The 21,357-nt window shown below is 43.2% G+C and overlaps 1 protein-coding gene across 2 annotated transcripts; it reads left to right on the plus strand.

Annotated features, from left to right (window-relative positions):
• The first annotated feature begins 217 nt into the window (after window positions 1–217).
• Window positions 218–18,797, plus strand: LOC111845909 (desmoplakin-A-like). 2 transcript variants are annotated; one of them, XM_023815621.2, is made up of 24 exons: window positions 218–487; window positions 960–1,062; window positions 2,962–3,074; window positions 3,822–3,969; window positions 5,635–5,760; window positions 5,965–6,024; window positions 6,134–6,301; window positions 6,412–6,516; window positions 6,736–6,831; window positions 6,945–7,070; window positions 7,340–7,492; window positions 8,483–8,637; window positions 8,747–8,873; window positions 9,006–9,192; window positions 9,542–9,795; window positions 9,915–10,093; window positions 10,641–10,779; window positions 10,994–11,187; window positions 11,753–11,915; window positions 12,016–12,099; window positions 12,245–12,352; window positions 12,459–12,557; window positions 12,766–14,592; window positions 15,107–18,797. In XM_023815621.2, exons 1-24 carry the CDS (start codon window positions 327–329, stop codon window positions 18,290–18,292), a joined length of 8,061 nt encoding a protein of 2,686 aa, XP_023671389.2. In that variant the 5' UTR covers window positions 218–326; the 3' UTR covers window positions 18,293–18,797. The 2 variants fall into 2 exon arrangements, with proteins under 2 accessions (XP_023671389.2, XP_023671390.2); XM_023815622.2 differs by having other exon boundaries at window positions 219–487; window positions 12,766–13,263.
• Window positions 18,798–21,357: the final 2,560 nt, after the last annotated feature.

Here is a 21,357-nt window from a genome sequence, read left to right on the forward strand (position 1 = left end):
AAGTTTTTGCAGCCAAATTACAGAAGCCGAGTGCTCTGCGTGAGTGGAAGCCGCGGGAACTTTTATGTGGGATATTCACACAATCGCCTGCAAGGACAGAAAACTTTACGTTTCTGTGTCTACTAAGAGGGGAAGAAAAAAAGCTGTGCATGAAACAAAATATATTTGAATGGCAGCCAGGAAGGTGTGGCTTATAGGGTGGAAAAGTCCAGGTCTTCCGTGTTCGGAGAATAGTGCGCTTAGGGACGGACGGAGAGGGTGCAACGTCTTACCTCTTTCTCTCTCCAGCGCCGGATCATTACAACGGCTTCACATTACATTAAGGAATGAGTTATTACGGCTCCCACGAGAGACTGGCAAACATTCCTGGAAGAACCGTGTACGCCAGTCCTACCTATTCCAGGGTAGAGGTTCACGGTGGTAATGGATTCCTGCCGTCATACATGGACGGATACTCTGCGACCATCGGCGGCGGAGCGCATACAGAGTATGTAATTCTGCTTAATTAATATGAGTCACTAGGTTAATAGTAATTGACCTATATTGCATCAAAAACTTTTTTGATGCAATAAAAGACAACATATTTACATGTTTTGGTAAATATGTAACATAGTTAAAATACATTTTGTTATTGGTTAAGAGGGGTTTTACAAGCTCAAAGTGTATCTTGGAGCTTTTCTCTGCCTTTGCGGGCCAAATTTCAGGCATTTCGTTCACGGCCGATTGCATCCTGCATTGCTGTCGGTTGCCGTAATGAATAAGGCATGAATATAACGTTACGCAGCGTTTTAACCTCCAAGACAAAGTACGCGCTGACTATTCATGAAAAAAAAGACTTCTAATTGAAAAATAAGCAAAGAAAATGGCCCGCGGTTGTATTAGATGTACTTTTGCGAAGTATGAATGAGATTCTGCTTCGGGAACTGTACACACCTTAAAGCGACACACTGCTCCTCCAGTGCGCAGGTGATTATTCAAAGGGGCAGGAGCATGAAGGCCCAGCAGTATCAGGACCAGGACAATATCAGGACAATGAAGAAAACTGAATATGCCCTCCAGTCCGTAAGTGACTTTTAATCACGTTCTCCAGTCGGCTCAGGTTTAACAGATGCTGGTTTCCGTCTTTGAATCCGTTTTCCTACTACTGATACAGTTTTCCCCAAAAATTTAAAGCAATTTAAAAAATGCACACACTATAGGTACATAAAAGAATTAAGTCGAACTGGTAGATACCTATAATAAGACGGCTATAGCACGAGCAAATGAACCAAACTACATGCATTACACTTAAAATTCTCACCCGGAGCTGCAAGGTTTACGTGAGAAAAAATGTTTGGAACCAGTTGGCTACATATTAGAGTGCTGACAGTAAACAGACAAGTGACAACATAGTTAATCACTGACTTACACAATAAAGCCAAATTGCCAGTGGAAAGAATGCAGCCTTTCTCTCTTGCATCATGGCCGCTGTCATATACGCCTTTCCACACCTGTAATAACACTTATAATGCAAAGACGGAACCAAAAAGATTCTAGTCATCAAGCTGTTCCTTTCCGTCATTGGTTCTTCCATGTCACTTTTTAATCATTTGTGTCTGCAAAATATGCAATTTTACAAATGTGTGGGGTATAGTCTGCTAGTTGATTCATTTGTTTAGTAAATGGTCTTATCTAGTTGTTGGGAGTGGCGTATTGTTAGTGTATGAAGAGGGTGATAGTTATGCAGATATAACCATGCGTGCGACAGTATTCCCTTTATGATGTGGTGTCATGTGGGATAATCGCTTGATCTGTTTTATTACATTATGCCGCGTGTTGGAGGTGCAAAAAGCGATCGTTGTTCAGCGCAAACGCTGCTTTTGTACTTAAACAGTTAAAATACCGAACATCGGTCATTTGGTGACATTAAAGCTTTTGGGTAGTGAGAGCGCTACAACTGTGCACAAAATGTCGGCCTAATCCATCTTGTTTAACCTGCGTCGGGTTTTGCGGGGAACACCCCCGACTGCTCACAAACTCGTACCTCTAGGTTAGACAAAACAAATGCTGTAAAGTGAAAGATTTAACTTTAGCTGAGATCTTGGTTTAAAGCAAGTGTTAACAGTTAAAATGTGTGTTTGTGCGTATATGTTGTGCATGTAATGTGTTAGTTACATTTAGCCGCGAAAAAAAAAATTAAGAGAAGACTACATTTTTAAACAAATCTGAATTTTAAAATCCTGGGTTAATAATGGTTCTGCTGGCAGAAGGCTATGTTGAGGGGCAGGTTGCTTCCAGATTCAAAACTTCTAACGCAGCAGTGCATCAGAATAAGGTGAAGTGGGAGAGAATGGGAATCAGAAGCCAACCAGGTAATGGGCAGAAGTGACTTTCTAATACAGAGATGGCCTTTCTCATGGATCGAAGGATGACATCAAGTGACCTTCAAAAAGAATGAGAAACATTAAGTGCAGGTGTGAAGTGCACTGCTAGGACAAGTTTGTATGGGGCTCTCACAAGCAGGAATGAGGTCCCATAAAGCAGGGAAGAAGCCCTTTATTAATGAGAAACGGAGTAGAACCAGGTTACAATTTGCAAAATGTGTATATTACTCACAGACACACCCATAAACTGAGAAATGAGTGAAACAAAAAATTGTGCCGTGGTCTCTGAATTTTTCCCACAGCTGTTTCACAGAGGACTAAAAGAACCTGTCCGATTTGATGTTTTTTCACTTTGTTGTTGTAATTGTCCCTGGTGCTGTTTAAAGCAGTTTAGGAATGTGTACATGTGTGTCTATTGGACTGTTGCGCGTGAGAGCCAGAGCGGAGGAAGGGTTTGCATGACAGACGGTCACTGAAGTAGGTGTGGGAAGATCTCTCTTTACGGCTGCCAGGAGCTAACGCCGACTTGATAGCATCTAATAATAATAATAATAATAATAATAATAATAATAATAATAAAATCCCATGTGTTTCAAAGGGTGCTGACCATCAGAAGTATGTGACCCGGCCTGCAGAATACGCAGACCATGTGGGGTTTTACAGCCATGATCTGCGGCAACTTGGCCAGCCCAGCGATCCCATCCAGAGGAGGTCAGTGTGTGTGTCTGTGTGTGTGTGTGTGTGCGCGCGCGCACAAGCGGGTATACCTTACCTTATGGGGACACAATGACCCCACAACGTGACGAATACCCATTTTTTTTTTTACTATATTTAATAAAAATCTGTGACTGCAATGAAAAAACTAAAAATGCAAGAACTATTGTATTTTGTTTGGCTACTTATGGTTATGGTTAGGGCTGGGTGGGGGTTAAGGGTGTCATAGTTAGCGTTTTTCCCATAGAAATGAATGAGCGGTTCCCTTTAAAGATATGTTTACCCGAGGTGCGCGTGTGTGTGTGTGCGCGCTTCCATAGGACAAATTGTTTAGAAATGCTTGTGTCTTCCCAAACATTCCAGAATGTTTAAGAATGGGTGTGTGTGCAGGATTGAATGTGTTTTGTCTTCTGGATGTTGAGCTGTGTATGACTGTATGTGTGTGTGTGTGTGTGTGTGTGTGTGCACACCTTCTGATGAATCCTGCAGTGCCCTTACAGATAGCAGAGGAATGTGACCCCAGATTGTGAGATCTGTGTGACCTCACTACTAATGCACAATTAGCAAGCCTGTTATTTTCCAGAAAACAGACCTCCTGTCTCAGCGGTCAGCTCTATTTTTCGCAAAGGTCATGTTCCGCTGCTGAAGTGAAATATGCTTGTTCAAGGCTGTCGGGATCCAGATGTGGGGGGGGTTGGGTAGGAGTGTCACCCCAGGTGAAACCTGTCTCCCTCTGTTGGCCAGTATGGAGCAGGGCAGGGAGCAGGTCACCAGGATACATCAAGTGCCCATGGCCAACCAGGCCACCATGTACCGCACTCGCACCAGCGTTTCCTACGAGGACACGGGGAGGAGCTTCCAGGACGCCATGGGCTGGATCACACAGAAGAAGGTACCTGAAAAAGTCTGGGCCTTTGGCATTTTCCTTAGCTGCACATCATGTCCTTCCAGGAAGGAGGCTTAACTACCTGCTTCAGTCCCCTGACATGCAGTTACATTTCATTAACGTGACACTTTTACAATAGAATGTCTTTATTGTCATTGTAACAATTACAATGAAACTATGAAATGCAACAATGTCTGTGACTCCTTAGTATTGCTTTGATGTACACATGAATATTAAGGGGAAAAAAGATTTTAAAAAAAGAGTAAGTTAAATAAACAAACAAGAAGGTAACGTATCAAAAATTAAAAGATAGAGATATAGAAGAGGTAGAGAAAGTGACTTGTGCTTATGGTTTATTTTTATCCAAAGCAGCTTACAGTACAGGGAAGGGTTACACTTTTTGTGTGCTCACTGCGTTGTTAGAGCAACACTGCATGTTGAGCTACTGGATGTGTTTGCATGTGTGCGAAATGGAGGGGGATCGGGTGACGTGCCACACCCATAACACGCTAAAATTACCGAAATTCTGCTCTTCTCCCTAGCCGGTGACATGTTGCCGCCTATACACCTGAATCAAAGTAATGCCCCTGCTTTTGTGGTTTAATGACATTACCCCCCCGGGCCGGCACCAAATGGGGTGTGATAATACGCTTTGAAGCACGTCAGATCGCAAGGCGCGGTCACGTCCTCGCTGAAACCCGATTCCCTGGATATAGGGAGGGGGGAGTGCAGTATTGCTAACCATGTAGGGGCGTGGTAGTATGGTTACCCAGTAGAGATAGTCTGGTCGTATTTTCTCATCGCTGTTTCAGTCTTTATCGGCCTATCTTCACCGCGCTCCGAGTCGCGCCCTATGCTCGGTGACTCATGTTCCAGTTCCTCCCCCTCTCTCTTGTTTTGGCTTCTTCTCTCCTTCATGACTCACTGTTTACCTTTCATACATACTACTATCTCCTTTCCCCGCCTTCCCCTCACAAACCCATGGGAGCGAGAACGACTCGCTGGTGCCCCCTGCAGGACACCTCTGGATATTGTTTTCTGCTGTCAGAGCTGTGCTTAACCCTGAGCTGTTTTCACCTCTAGAGACGGTGGATGTTTGGACATTGTGTTAAGTGTATTTTAGCGCTTGAGGCTATGCACCTCATTTGTGTTGGGGGAGGAGCAATGAAGAAAAGTTGCAGAACTTTAGCTATGGGCTTCAGTGCAAGGAGAGAGGAAATGTTTAGCACCACCTAGAGGCGGATGTTTCCTTTAGCTAGGGAGTATTTTAGCTATACAGATGCTCCCCGGGTTACGATGGAGTTACGCTTCGATAAACTTATCGTAAGGGAAAAATGCATTTTCATACAGTACACCTTACCTAACGAACAGCCTAGCCTAGCCTACCTTAAATATGCTTAGAACACAAAGCCTATTTCATAATCAACTGTTGAATATGTTATCTAATTTATTGAATAATGTACTGAAAGTGAAAAAGAGAATGGAACTGGAATACCCAATGTAAAGTTGAAATATCGTAAGATGCGGCGTCATAATCCAGGGAGTGTCTGTACTTTGAACCAGGGTTGATCTTTTGGTTTATGATCTGGTAGTCGTACGAACAAAGCGAAATGTTGCATATGGAGAGTCGATGGCGGCGAGATCTTGACGGTGTGCCCACGTCCTTTCCAGCGCATGATTGAGACCGCCCCCTGGGGGGATGACCCAGCGACCATCGATCAGCACATCATGAACCACAGCAAGTTCCAGAGCTCCATCAATAGCAGCATGGAAGTCGACAGGGCCAGGGATGAGCTGGTACGTCTCTTCTCTCTCGTCTCGTCGCAGATCTCCAAATTAGTCGATCGCTCCCTGTTTCTTCTGTGCCACCCCCTTAAAAATGACTGGCCCCGGATAGCCACCTTTTCTGCAGGCCCCACCGTCCAAGACATAAAAAAATGGAAATTTCCAGAAATCCTGTGTCAGGTTTTTTTTTTTTTTTTTTTGCTGTGTTTATTTTAGGGACAAAAAGGGGACAAAATTGGGTTGAATGCCCTGGATCATGAATGGGACAGTTTGCAGGTGGGTCTGCCCTCCAGTCGAACAAAAGTTTGTAAGCTTTTTAAAGTTTATCTATAACAGTAATAATAAGAAAAATTCTTATTGTTATTATTTATTTTGTTTTTGTTAGAAAATGTCCTACAGCAGACTCCGTCAGCTGCGAGAGCTGCAGAACATCATTGAGGAAATCTCCAGGGAGATTATTTGGGTGAACGAGCGAGAGGAGAAGGAGCTGGTGTTCGACTGGGGAGACAAAAACATCGACACCTACATCCCGCAGAAACAGGAGAGCTACTCCGTAAGCTCTCAGCTAGCCCCCGACTCCGCAGAGCTCCTTCAGACCTTCACAGGGCACTAAAGAAAATTCCTATAGTCATGAGCCTGCTTTTGCTTTTTTTTTCTTCCCAGGAACTTATGAAAGACCTGGAGGAAAAAGAAAAAGATTTGAACAAACTGAAACAAAAAGTGGACAATTTACACAAGAACAGCCACCCCGCCTTTGACAAGATTGACGTAAGTGATCATGGGTCACGGGAAGCACTCTGGTGCGAGATGCCTGTCTCTGAAAGAGACGACTCTGCAGACAAGTTTGTTTTGTGTACTAAATTAAGATGGATTGAGGAGAAACTGGTGGACCAACTCCATTCAGTTGTTAGTAAGAAATGATGACTCTGTACCAAACTGCTGATGTCCGTTAGTCACTGCATTTTAACACTAGGCTGATACTTTCAGGCCTACATGGACACTTTGCAAACTCAGTGGAGTTGGCTCCTGCAGATCACCAAGTGTCTTTCTGTTCACCTGAAAGAGAACATGGCCTACAGTCAGGTGAGACTGCCTAGCCTTTCATTTAATATCACCATTTTTCACACACAAGCCACAGACCAGATTTCTCCTTGAAGACGCTATAAAGGCTCTTTCATTCTGCTGTTTCCGTAAAGTTCTTCAAGGAGGCCAATGAGATTAACGCCAAGCTTAAGAAAGACCATGACAACATGCGGATGAGATTTGCTTGCGACAAGTCCACGCCGCTGGAGAATCTGATGGCCCTACTCAAAAACCTGGAGGTATTGCTAAATAAATGACCATGCATTTTAATAACCATACTCATTGTTAGTTGCATTATTTCTGTATTACCGACTTAATGAACTTAATGAATCATTTGTAATATGGCACTGACCAGTAAGCGTTTAGTCACTGGCACAGTGACTTATTGCATATCCAGTTCATTAAAATGACTATATGAGAAGAACTTTGAATAATATTACAGTGTCTCTATTGTGGTTATTACCTTTGGGGCAATCTGGAGTCATAGTCCATATTTCTACCCCCATAGAAAGAAAAGGAGAGGCTGCTGGACAACAAGAGGCAGGTGCAGCTTCTGGTTAACAAGTCCAAGGGCATCATCAGGCTGAAGCCACGTAACCCAGAGTTCAGGAGCAGCAATCCTGTCATAGTACAGGCCCTGTGCGACTTCAAGCAGGACCAGGTAGGGGGGAGCACCTGGGCCCACAGCTGGTCAACACGCCCCCGCCTAAGCTTGCAAGGAAGGGCCCGTGGTGAAGGCCAGAGTGGGGAAGCCTCGGGAGTCGCTCAGACAGGCCAACTTGTACAAAAGCCACCATAGCCAGAGTACAGTAGTCCCCCTGTATCCACGGTTTCTGTAACCATGGTTTCAGTCACCCGTGGTTTACCACAGTTTTGTTGTGAAATTGTGAAATGTGCAGCCGTGTTTTTTTTACATTGTTCCTTCATCCTTTGAGGGGTATAAAAAGCATGATTGTCTTTGCCCCGTCATCCTTTGGTACATGATATTTTTTCATTGTTATATTGCCTCTTGAGAATTAGGCTAAAACTTCAGAATCCCTTTCATTCAAGAGAGTACAGTACTGAATATCAATGTACAATGTACTTGAATAATACTGTATTTAATGTTGGTAATGTCTTACTGTGCACAAATGATCAATTACCATGTGTAAGTACACAGAAATCATGGTATATATGGGGTCCTGTTATCTGCGGCAGGTCTTGGGACGTATCAGCCACGGTTATGGGGGGACTACGGTATAATGCAGAGAGCACTGAAGAAACAGTGTGATATGAACAATAGGCCAATGACTGAGATTCACCTATTGAGCCACAAAAATCTTATCAATTCACCAATCAACAAAAGTACATATTACAAGTTATCAGCTACTGATTTAAATATGTATTGACTTCATACTTTGTGTACTGGAGTTCTCTGGACCTTATCCTGTATATTGAAGTACAAGCTCACGCAGGTTTACAGTGGGGTTTTGATGAGTACGGAGGGGGTCACTGCTTCAGATTGTGGTTGGAAGCTCTTTCCACGGAGAAATGATAGTCATTTGGCTGATTGTTCGCAGAACCAAGGGCATGGGTGTCTTAGGGGAGGCATTGTAAGAACATGGGTAAGAAAGGTGCCCATTACCATGCTTTTGCTCCTGTTTCCTCGCAGAAGGCAATTCTCCAGGGCAATGAGGGCATCCTGAAGGACAACTCGCAGCGCAGCAAGTGGCTGGTGATAGGCCCAGGAGGCCTCGATATGCTCATCCCCTCAGTGTGTCTGCTGATCCCACCACCCAACAACCTGAGCATCGAGCTGGCAAAGACGTGAGCTCTCCGAGAGCGAGTCCGCGAGCAATGAGTCCATGATTCCTTCAGTATAATGCAATGTTACATTGTTACCAGTAGGTGGCGATAGCATTCTTTCTTCTTCCAGAAATGAGAAATATTATGATGCCCTCATGGATGTTTCCAGTCAACTATACATCAACATCAAGAGCTTAATCTCCTGGCAGTACTGCGTAGAAGACATCAACCGTATCAATTCTCTCACCATGCAGCTTGTGAGTTCACCTTAGTTTCCGGGTCCATGTCGGTGATTGTTTGTAAATGGTCACAGTAGGTCCATCCACAGTCCCAAAGCGAATTCCCCATAATGCTGTAATGTGCCATCCTTTTGTTTCTTGTGACCACAGCTTACGAGAATGAGTCCGGATGAGTATCGCAGCATAATAAAGAGTCTGGAGACTCACTACGAGGAGTTCAAACGCAACAGCCAGAAATCAGAACTCTTTGGTGACGAGGACAAGAAGATGATTGAGAAACAGTACACCACTGCCCAGACCCACTATGACAAGATGATCATACAACTTCCTACCTACAGTGAGTCCTGCACCATGTATCTTGTGATTGTCTGTGGATTCTATAGATTCTCATGGATTTTCAGGAATCCACATTATAGAAACATCCACGCAGGTCATTTCAATCAGTTGATGTGAAAGTAGATCAGAATGCAAGTCACCGTGACTTTTTAATATAAGCTGGATGCAGGTAAAGCAGTGTCTCCCAATCCGGTCCTTGGAGACCCACAGACAGTTCACATTTTTACTCCTACTAGGAATTGGGAAGGAGCAAAAATATGGACCGACTGTAGGTCCCAGAGGACCAGATTGGGAAAGACTGAAGTAAAGTCCCAGTGGCTAACATCATGCCTTTGGTGCCATGTTTGTAGTTGCATCTGCCAACAAAGGAGTGGATGAATCTGTGAAGATGGAGGTTGTCCAGCCAGTGGCATCGATGCCAGTGGCATCGATGCCAGTGGCACCAAAGCCAGATGTGACCCAACAGAGCACAACCTTCTTGATGGAGCTGCATAGCTTGAGGCAGAGGGCGGAGGCGGCTGAGCTGGGTCTAACCCAGAACCTTCATGTCCCCTTGAAGGAGAACAGTGCTAAAGAGTGCTCCCAGCGCATCGTTATGATAGAGGTATGTTCTGATTTGTATAGTTTGATCCTTCAATCTAAAGCTTAGACCTCCTCTACTGTTCTTGGTGGGTAGGCTGTGGGTGTCAAGCGTTGCTTGATTGTATCAACTGAAAACCATAGGGGATCCAGCGTGATATCAATGCCATCCGTGACGAGCACATCAGAATGAAAGAGAAAATCTTGAGGCTCCTTGAGGGTATGACGGATCCGGACAAGGCTAAGTTTCTCCAGACAGAGCTCGCAGTCATCAATCAGAAACTGGGAAGCCTGGAAGGATTCTCCACTTCTTACCTTCAAAGGTAAGATAAGGACTGTAGTTCATAACCTATCAACGTCATTAGTTCTATAAAATATTCAGTAAGCATCCGACTCTGACCCTTATCATAAAAGAGGGCATCTGATAATAATGTCAGAAACACAAGCTCAGTTGAGATAGGGTGACCACATAATCCATGTTAGAGAGGACACTTTCAGATGCTTTTGGTTTTACAAGCTACTTTAAAACTGAAAGGTTCTTATGCTTGGTCACCGTCATGAAAGACTCATCCAGCTGTTTCCCTTTCATGTTAGTGAAACATGCATGATTATAGAAGACTGACCAATCAGCACTCAGCAAGAACTCCGCGCTTAAGTGAAATCCAGGTCCTTTTAATGGAAACGGTAGTTTACAAATCCTGTCCTGGTTCAAAGTGTCCTCCCTGACATGGAATATTTGGTCACCCTAAGTTAAGGATATCTGACTGTTTGCAGTGTACGAGTGTGACCCCTTAATGTCAAAGTTAAGATTTCTAAATTGAAATTTTGTGCCCATGGAGAGTTTGTCTTTAAGGTTTCTTATCAAAATAGGCTGAAGGCGCTGCGAGGCCTGTTCCAGAGCCTGGTGCAAGTCGAGGATATTGTCAAGGTCAACGAGGCCAGGCTGACCGAGAAGGAGACCTCCTCTCTGAATCTGCAGGAGCTAGAGGACTACAATGTCTTGCTGAAGGTAGTCGGCTAGAGTGACACGTCTTCATTTTCTGTCAACACAGCGATAAAGACAGATAACACAAACTTATCTCCTTCTCTTTCTTAAGTATTAATAGTGGCACATCTCCACGTACATTAGCATTTTATTTGCTGCGAGGTCTTGCATAACGTTAGAATTCTGTATTGAATAAGCTAGGATTAAGCTATTATCAATTGGGATCTGTTGAATGCAGAGAATGAAATCGGAGCTGGACCAGAAGAGGGACATCCTTAAAGCAATGGAAACAGAGCTGAACAACGCAGTGCAGTGGAACAATCAAGTTGGGCAATCTTTCCACAAGTGCGATGTGGACCTCTCCAAGTATGCAGAGACGGTGATCCAGCTATCTGATCGCTGGCAGCGTATCCAGACGCAAATCGATAGCAGGTGAGAGGGTCTTTTCTTTTCACCATAATCAAAGGCTCACTTTAACCCCTTGTTATGTAATATCTGTACTTGAACTAGTCCATGAAGACCACATCTTCATACATAGGGTAAAGTATATAATACTGAAATCTTTCTACCATGGTAAAATGATCAAAGACATAATTGAACATTGAGAGGGCTCTAGTATTCAAGGGATTCTAAATATAATAAAGCATCTTTGACTGGACTTCAGCTAGTCTATGAGCAGTCTATGATTATTCTGTCTTTGCAGGACTATAAAATAAAATGAGGTTCTTCCATTCAGTTTTTGGGTGGTCTGTGTTTTGACTGTGTTCAGTCTATACAGTATGTACTCTTGTTGAGTATTCTTGTTTTTGAACTAATTTGGTGTGGTCTTTGTTTCATCTGTGGTTGGGTAAATGTCACATAATGACAGCAAGTTTGTGGCAATTCATATTTGAGCAATTATCACGAGGCAACTTTGTCTAGTCTTCAGACTGGTTTAGTTTGGTTTTGTCTGTGATCTTGTCTGTGAACGACCCGTGAGCACCTTTCCTTTCCGTAGGGTGTGGGACGTTCAGAAACAGCAGCAGCAACTGAAGCACTACCAGCAGACCAGCTCGGTACTCATGGCATGGATTCAGAATGCACGCCAGCGGCAGGATGTTCTTCAGGCCAACAAGGTTAACGACCTCCAAGCCCTTATGGACCAACTCAACCAGCAGAGGGTAGGAAGAAGCACTTTTCCATGTCTCCACCGACTTAGAAGTTCTGTGCGGATGGTCGTCACTGCCTTTCTCAGATTAATGTCTATGTGTTGAATTTCAGGCGCTTCAGACTGAAATAAAAGGGAAGAAAGAAAGAGTGGATGAAGTTCAGAAAGATGCCAACACCTGTGCCTCTTCAATTAAGGTAGCTGTTTTGAAAGCCACTTGAAACGTTGGGATAGGAGTTCAAATGTTTCAGCCAGTGACGTTTTTAGCTTCATGGCTGTGGCCGGTGGTTTGTGTTGGCGCTTTGGGATGACCTCCCTGACTGGTGTTGATGGACCTTGCAGGACTATGAGCTCCAGCTGGCCTCATACAGTGCCGGACTGGAAACTCTGCTCAACATCCCCATCAAGAAGACTATGTTGCAGTCCCCTGCAGACACCATCAGAGAAGAGGTATGCGTGATTTGTTCCTGCATGTCACTGGTGTGATTTCCAGTACGATGGACTGGGTTATGTCAGTGTTTGTGGAGGACTAATTAAACTGCTGTGTTTCCTGTAGGCCACTGAACTGCAGGCCAGTTACATTGAACTCTTCACTCAGTCTGGTGATTTCTACAAGTTTCTTGTAGAGATGCAGAAAAACATGGAGGAACTGAAGGTAGGAATCACTGGAAATGTTTGCATTTTAAATTTTATATGCTATATTGTTACATTAACAACACATATGTGTAAAAGTTATTGATATAGATAACTGTAAAACAAGCTATTATGTAGCTATTAATACCATTGTTCAGAAATGTACAATATTTTATATTTCTTATATGTAATAGATTCAATGTTTCACTTGAATGTGTTTTATCATTAAGATTAGGAACACCAAAATAGACCTTTTGGAAGAAGAGCTGCGGCGTCTGAAAGATGACGTTCAAGCTAAATCACAGAAGAACAAGTCTCTTGAAGATATGCTGACTAGATTTGAACTGGATCTTTCCGAGAGCAAACAGCAGCTGTTTTCCATGGAGGAAATAAAAAAAACTCAAGCCCGACAGTGTGACGCTGTCAAGGAGAACCTTGACAGCACCTACAGCCAGGTCAAAGATCTAACTGATCAAGTTACCAGGCTCACCTTTATGCTTGATGACGAGAAAAGAAAGAAGAGATTGGCTGAGGAGAGGTATGTTACCCAGCAGGAAGAGTATGAAAACCTCATGAGAAAGAGGCAGAAGGAGCTCGATGAGATCAACTGGTCGAAGATCGAAATTGAGAAGACCATCAAAGACAAGGATCGAGAGATCGAGAGACTAAAAATGCAGTTAGAAGATGAGGCATCACGAAGACGACAGTTCGAATCGGAGATCTCTAAGGTAAGAAACCAATATAATCAAGACATAACTAACCTAAAGAAAACGCACGAGACCGAGATCCATGTCAGTAAAACCACCATGCAAAAGATCACACTTGCAAAAGAGGAGGACTCTGAAGCTCTTAAGCTGCAGAACGATAATCTCATGACTGAAAAGAAGGCCTTGGAGGAGGAGTTGAGGCGACTACAGTACTCAATTAGTCAAGCAGAGAATCTGAGGAAGAGGGCAGAGGCAGATGTCCATCAGCAGAAATCTGTTGGGTTACAAGACTCTACGAAAATACGAGAACTTGAGATCCACATCCAAACCATCACTCAAAAGAGAACTGAAGATGAGTTGCGACAAAAGGAGTCCATGGCAGAGACTATGAGAGCGATTCAGGAAAAGAATAAGCAAATTGCCGTGTTAACTCAAAACTTGGAGCTGGAGTCAAGGAGGCGGGGTGCCTTGGAGGTAGAAAACAGTGGTCTTAAGCAAACCAGGAATGAACTTCAGGCAAAGAACTTAGCTGCCAATGAAGTCATTAACAGGTTGAAAGTAATAGAGCAAGAACTAAGCATTGTTAGAATAGATCTGCAAACAAAAACACATGAAAAGTACAAGGTGGAACAGAATAGTAACCGATTGGAAGGCAGAATAAGAGACCTGCAGAAGATGTTGGATGGGTTAGAGGCTGAGGTTGAGAGACACAGGAAGGCTACTCTGGATGAGTCTGCTTTAAGGTCAATGGCTGAGACAGATTTAGAAAGAACAAAGCAGTCCTGCAAAGAACACTTATGCATAATCGACACTCTCAAACGTGAGCTGGAGATTGTCTCTTCTGCTGCAAAGCGAAATGAGCAACAGCTTAAGAATGTCCAGGAGGCCTTGGATCGGAGCCTGAAAGACCAAAAGCTCTCCTCTGACAGTACTAGCCAGTTAAATGCACAGCTAAAAGCCCTACAGTTACAGCTCCAACAGGAACAAGGACGTGTCAAAGATGCAAATCTTCGGAATGAGATACTGCAAAAGACCATTGAGGAGAAGAGCCGTATGCTGAATGACAACGGCGCAGAGATCGAGAAACTGCAGAAGATGACACAGAACCTGACCAAGGAGCGCCTGAGGTTAGACGAGGAAGTCCGGTCTCTGAAGCAGGAAAAGGAAGAACTGAAGAAGAACCAGCACAACAGTAACAATGAAGCAATGGCACAAATGTCTTCCCTGCAAAGCCAACTCCAGTCCTGTAACATAAGAACTGTTGAACACCAAGCACATATTAATGAGCTGTCCAAGGAAAGGGACAGGTTGAAAATGGAAATTGAAAAAAGTCAAAAGCAGGCTTTTGAGGTACATCCAAAAAAACGTCTTGAAAAAAGTGGAATTTTTAGTAGCACAGGTTTAATATATTTAAAATTTTGCATTTAGGCAAAATACAGTTTTGTCCCATATGTATGATTATACTCATCGAAGTCACTGCACTCGTAGAACTCATTATTTTGATACATAATTCATTCTAATCGTATGTCCATAATGTCTGATTTTCTTGGTGTTTTGCTCGATAAGAATATGGTACAAGTGAGGTTTTTTCAAAGTGAAGAGGATTAGAAGTGATAAATCCATTATAGTTGTATCAGTTCCGGTATGTTGCATATAAAAGTAGCTCTGATGCAGAGTACAGAAGACTATGCATTGTGTACTATATAATATATAATAATTGCTAACAAATACCATAGTGTTTATACATCAGACATATATAATGTTAGTGTAATATTTTAAACTGGCCACTTTCTATGTCGAATCAGCATAGATTACAAACTGATTATATTGATCAGATTGTAATCAATGTTTTTCTTCTTTACAGACATCCAGCATAGTGACCCAATCTCAGGCCAACTACAATGAAATTTTGAAGGAGAAGGACAGTCTTGCTATGAAGATAAAGCTGTTGGAGCAAGACAAAGCCAGGATGCAGAGGAGTGAAGAAGAGCTGAACCGCATCAAACTCTCCCTAGAAGGTGAACTTCAACAGAAGAAACGCATCCTAGATGAGAATGAGAAGGTCAAGAGAGATTTCAGTTACTGGAAGAGCCAGTATGAGCTAAAGGAGACTCATATTAGACAGCAGGTCTCGGACAAAGATCAGCTAGAGAGGGAGAGGAACTCTCTGAGAAGTGAAATTGAAAGGCTTATGGCGGAGCTAAAAAGTGTGGAGGCACAGTATAAGAACAGGCTGACTATTACAGAAAAAGAGGTGTCAGATATTACTCTTGTAAAGTCCAACTTGGAGAAAGAGCTCTGGAAGCTGAAGCAACGACCAGCTTCCTACAATCAACAAACACAAACCAGTGAAGATATCGCCAAGGTGGATCCCTCCAAGCTCCTCTTCAATGGTGTCCACAGAAAAGTCACTGCTCATCAACTGTCTGACTGCAAAATCATCGACCAAGTCACACTTGATAAGCTGCTTAAAGGCCAAAAGACAGTGGATGAGGTAGCTGTCAACATTCAGCCCAGTCTGCAAGGTGCTGGGGTCATCGCAGGTGTTGTTGCAGGTACTCAAGGTAAAATGTCTATAAACGAGGCTAAGCAAAAAAATCTGCTCCCACCAGAGGCGGCAGTCATGCTTCTGGAAGCACAAGCTGCCACTGGCTATATTATAGATCCTAAAGTTAATGAAAAAATGTCAGTAGATATGGCATGTTCCAGAGGTCTGGTAGACAGACAGGACAAGGATGTGCTTATCACTGCTGAAGCTGCCAGCACCGGCTTTAAGGACCCATATACTGGGAAACTCTTATCTGCCGGCCAGACTTTGAAGAAAGGACAGCTCAACAGGGATACTGTGATTCGTCTTCTCCAGGCTCAGGAATCCGTTGGAGGAATACTTGACCCCGCCTTGAGTGTGTTCCTTTCAAAAGACACTGCACTTGAACGCAACTTAATTGACGAAGACCTCTATCGAGCCCTGAACAAGCGGCCAGCTTGCTACATCGACCCTCATACCACGCAGAAGATTAGTTACAATGATTTGAAAATGAAATGCCACCCAGAGCCTGTCACAGGTCTTCTTCTCTTGAACTTACCGGACAAGTCTATGTCATTGAAAGGATTTAGAGGGGACGTTTCCATTGAGGAACTGGTTGAGTCAAAGCTTTTGACAAGATTAGAGGCAGAAGAAATGCCAATCGATGAGATTGAGAACAAACTGAGGCCTTACCTTCGGGGATCTACCTGCATTGCAGGTATTTATCACGAAGCTCAAGATAGGATCCTACCTATTTACCAGGCCATGAAGGATGGTCTCCTCACCCGTGGCACTGCACTTGAGCTTCTGGAAGCTCAGGCAGCCTCAGGATTTGTGATTGACCCCCTCAATAACCTCTATCTCACAGTAGAAGAGGCGTTTAGGAGAGGCCTTGTAGGAAAAGATTTTAAGGAAAAACTCCTTTCTGCTGAAAGAGCTGTTACGGGATACAAAGATCCACATACAGGGAAAACGATTTCTCTTTTTCAGGCCATGAAAAAGGAGCTGATTGAAAAGGGGCATGGCATAAGGCTTCTAGAGGCTCAGATAGCGAGCGGTGGTATAATTGACCCGAACGGAAACCATCGTATTGATGTGGATGTTGCTTACAGTCGAGGATATTTTGATAAAGAAATGAATGACATACTAAATTATGAAGGTGATGATACAAAGGGTTTCTTTGATCCAAACACCCATGAGAACCTCACCTACATACAGCTTAAGAGGAGGTGCATCACGGACAAGACAACAGGGCTGGTCATGCTGCCCCTGAAGGACAAGAAGAAGAAAGCTGAGATGGAGAAGATGCAGAACGTCCTTCGCAAGCGGAGAGTTGTGATCGTTGACCCAGACACAGGCAGCGAGATGACCGTGCGTGAGGCCTATCACAGAGAACTTATTGACTATGACACATTCCTGGAGCTCTGCGATCATGAATGTGAGTGGGAAGAGATCACCATCACAGCCTCTGATGGTTCCAGCCGGCTGGTTCTGGTTGACCGAAAATCAGGCCAACAGTTCGATGTCCAAGATTCAATCAACAGGGGTGTCATTAACCAGAGCATGTTAGACAAATATCGAACAGGGAAAATGACAATCAAAGAGTTGGCAGACAAGATGACCAGCAAGTCCAATAGTGAATTGTCCATAACTTCTTCCAGCAGGGAAGATGTAAATGCATGCAGTAGCCCTGTTCAGCTTGCACCCTTATCACCAACTGTAAAAAAACGCCTTTCTAGTGTCTCCATAACATTATCACCCCCCTCTGAAATATTGGATGACCAGAGTCCAGTTGCTGCCATATTTGATTCAGAAACTCTTCAGAAAATAACCATCGCTGAAGGTCTACGTCGTGGAATAGTGGACAGCATCACTGCCCAACGCCTTTTAGAGGCCCAAGCTTGCACTGGTGGCATCTTCAATCCAGCCACTGGTAAAAAGCTTTCTCTTAAAGATGCAGTGAACCAAAAAATCATCGATGAAGACATGTCTGCGCACCTTAAGCCGGCTCAGAAGGCCTTTCATGGGTTTGAGGATGTGAAAACCAGGAAGAAGATGTCTGTTGCAGAAGCCATGAAAGAGAAGTGGTTGCCGCATGAGGCCGGTCAGAGATTCCTTGAGTTTCAGTACCTCACCGGTGGCCTGATTGAACCCCAGACCGGTCTGAGGGTCAACATAGAGGAAGCAATCAGAAGAGGCTGGCTGGATGGGAGAAGCGCCCAGAAGCTCCAGGACACTCGAAACCACAGCAGAAATCTGACCTGCCCGAAGACGAAACTGAAGATCTCCTACAAGGAAGCCATGGACAGCTGCATGGTCGAGGAGGACAATGGAGTGAAGATGCTTCAAGCCACCTCCATGTCGACCAAGGGGATCAGCAGCCCTTACAACGTGGCTTCAGGCCCCAGCTCCCGCCAAGGCTCCCGCTCGGGGTCCAGAAGTGGGTCGCGCCGGGGCAGTGTAGACCTCAGCCCCACTGTTAGTTTCAGTTTTAACAGTTTCAGCTCCAAATCCTATTCTTAAAGCCCTTCTGGTGATATTCTGATGTGGGTGGCATAGCATTTTATGGGGAAAAGCACTAATGGTTTCTAAGGTTTCATGAAAGTTACTTTTCATTTAAATTTTTATCATACTTTTTATTCTACTGTAGTTGCTCAAATAAGTTTTTTGTCTTTGGGGTGATTTAGAGTTTTGATAGCATGAATATATCCTTTAAAAATGTTACCATATTTTGGTCTTTTTATACACAACATGCCAAGTGCTTAGTTTTTATTATATCGAAGTTTCCTGGTCTCTTTAAATTTATTTCTTTATGCTTTCAGCTGTTGATTTAGAAATTAACTACTGACTAGTTATAATATAGTTAAAATCAGAGATATATGTTAAACCACCTTTAAAACATGACTTTCATTTGCAGTACTGACAAACATGCCACATGATTCCTGCTGTGTTCTGTTTTATGCATTCATCTAATTTGTTCTTAAATTTGAAGGGAATTTTCAATAAACTATCACATAGCTGCTTCAAACCTGGTGTAATCATTTTCAGAAGCTGGTAAATACAACCTTTTTTCCATAAAAGTTGGGACGCAGTGTAACATTTAAATAAAAGCAGAATGCAGTGATTAGCAAATCATATAAAGAATAAAACCAGACCATAACATGATCCAGAAACACCACCGACTTCACTGGACCTGAGCTCTTTTAAGATGGATTGAGACAAAATGGAAAACTGTCCAGTGGTCTGATGAATCAAAATTTCAAATTCTTTTTTGGAAATCATGGACGCTTCATTCTCTGGGCTAAAGAGGAGAGGGACCATCCAGCTTGTTAACTGCGGACAGTTCAAAAGTCGGCATCCGTGGTACGGGGGTACATTCGTGTCCGTGGCTTGGGTAGCTTGCACACCTGGGAAGGCACCGAAGTCAAAGATATTTTATTGTCAATTCACATTATATGTGCTAGACATACATGAGGACTGAAATGCAGTCTCTCGCTCACTGGTGTGTGTACAAGACATTCTATACAAAAAAAAAAAACAGATAAGACACAGGACAAACTGACAAGGCCAGAGACATATCAACAAGTGCAGATGGTACAAAGTGCAAATGGTAACAATAAATATATAGTCAGTTTAAGAGGCAGTTGTGCAAATGGTAAGAGTAGACTTGGGCGACTGTGAAAATGATTGTGCACCATTAACGCAGAATGATATATACAGGTTTTGGAGCAACATATGCTGCCATCTAGACGACGTTTTTTCCAGAGAAGACCTTGTATATTTCAGCAAGACGATGCCAAACCGCATTCTGCGCATTTTACAACAGCATGGCTCCATAGTAGTAGAGTCTGGGTGTGAGACTGGCCTGCCTGCAAACCAGTCACCCACTGAAGACATTTTTCATGAAGCTAAAAATATAACAGAGGAGATTCTGAACTGCTGAGCAGTTAACATCCTATATCAGGCAAGAATGGGACAACATTTCACTTTCAAACTCCAGCAACTGGTCTCGGTTCCCCAATGTTCCCAAATATTTTGAGTCTTGTTAAAAGAAGAGGTGATGCAACACAGTGGTAAAGGTGCCCCGGTCACAATTTTTTTTAAACGTGTTGTTCAATTCAAATCGGGCATATATTTGTCATGCAGTTGTGGTCAAAAGTTTACATGCACTTTTCACAAACATGTTTCTCTTGGCAGTTTTGGGCTTCCAATGATTTCTACAACTGTACTTTTTCAGTGGCGGAACGATTATACAACACACAACTTTATTTTAAAAAATCATAACTTTGATACACAAGTTTTAATTTATTGTCGGTTTTCTAAAACCAACACAGGGCCAAAATTATACATATACTTACTTAGATTATTGATTTAGTGTGGCTTACATTCTTCTAATTTGGTGCCCAGGCCTATCCGCAAAGGGCCGGTGTGTATGCAGGTTTTTGGTATAACCTGTAGGTCAGCTGTTCAAACCCAGATGTGAGGACTCTTCAGCCAATCAGTCCTCTAATTAGTAATCTAATTAGGGAGTTGCAGCGAAAACCCGCACACACAGCGGCCCTTTGCGGATAAAATTGGCCACCCCTGGTTTAGACTATTTGTCGTCAGTACAAGTCATGTGGAGCTGTAGTCACTTTGTAAGGTCTGGAGAAAGACCTCGACTGTCACCCTCTGCTGAGAGGAAACTAGTCTGGATGGTCAGATGCAACCCAAGAGCCATATATTACGGTACAGGTCTGCCAGGCACTGGAAGCTGTTGGAACTCCAGTGTCACTCTCCACAGTCAAGTGAGTTTTACATCGTCATGGGTTGAGAGGCTGCCATCCAAGAAAGAGCATCTACTCTAGAATCAACACCTGCAGACTCGACTAAAGTTTGTGACTGATCACATGGACAAAGACACAGCCTTCTGTAGGAACATCTTATGGTCAGGTAAGACAAAAATTGAATTGTTTGGCCAGAATGACCAGAGGAATGTTTGAAGGGGAAAAGGTAAGACATTCAACCCGAAGAATGCTGTACCAACTGTTAATCGTGGACGCAGTAGTATCATGCACAGGGGCTGGTTTACTGCCAGTGGAACTGGTGCACTGCACAAAGTGGATGGAATACTGAAGAAGGATCTAGAATTCTTCAGCATCACCTCAAATTATGAGCTAGAAGGTTGAAACTTGGATGAATTTGAGTGTTCCAACAGGACCGTAAACATACATCAAAGCTGATTTTGGAATGGCTATATCAGGCTAATATTAAGTGTTTGGAATGACCTTCCTAAAATTCTGATCTCAACCCCATCAAAAATATGTCGAAAGTATTTAAAGGTCAGGTCTGTACCAGGCACCCCATGAATTTGGTTAAATTCTATCAGTTCTACCAGGAAGAGTGTTGAGATATCCAACCAGAGTTCTACCAGAAGCTTGTTGATGGCTACCAAAAGTGTTTGATCGAGGTGAATCATGCTAACCAAATATTAACTGTGCTGTATGTATATTTTTGACTCTGTGTGTATAATTTTGACCCTGTGTCGGTTTCAGAAAACCAACAATTAATTGAAACTTGTGCATCACGTTTGTGTTTTTTTTAAATAA

Source organism: Paramormyrops kingsleyae, chromosome 4 (genome assembly GCF_048594095.1).
Source record: "Paramormyrops kingsleyae isolate MSU_618 chromosome 4, PKINGS_0.4, whole genome shotgun sequence".
NCBI lineage: Eukaryota > Metazoa > Chordata > Actinopteri > Osteoglossiformes > Mormyridae > Paramormyrops > Paramormyrops kingsleyae.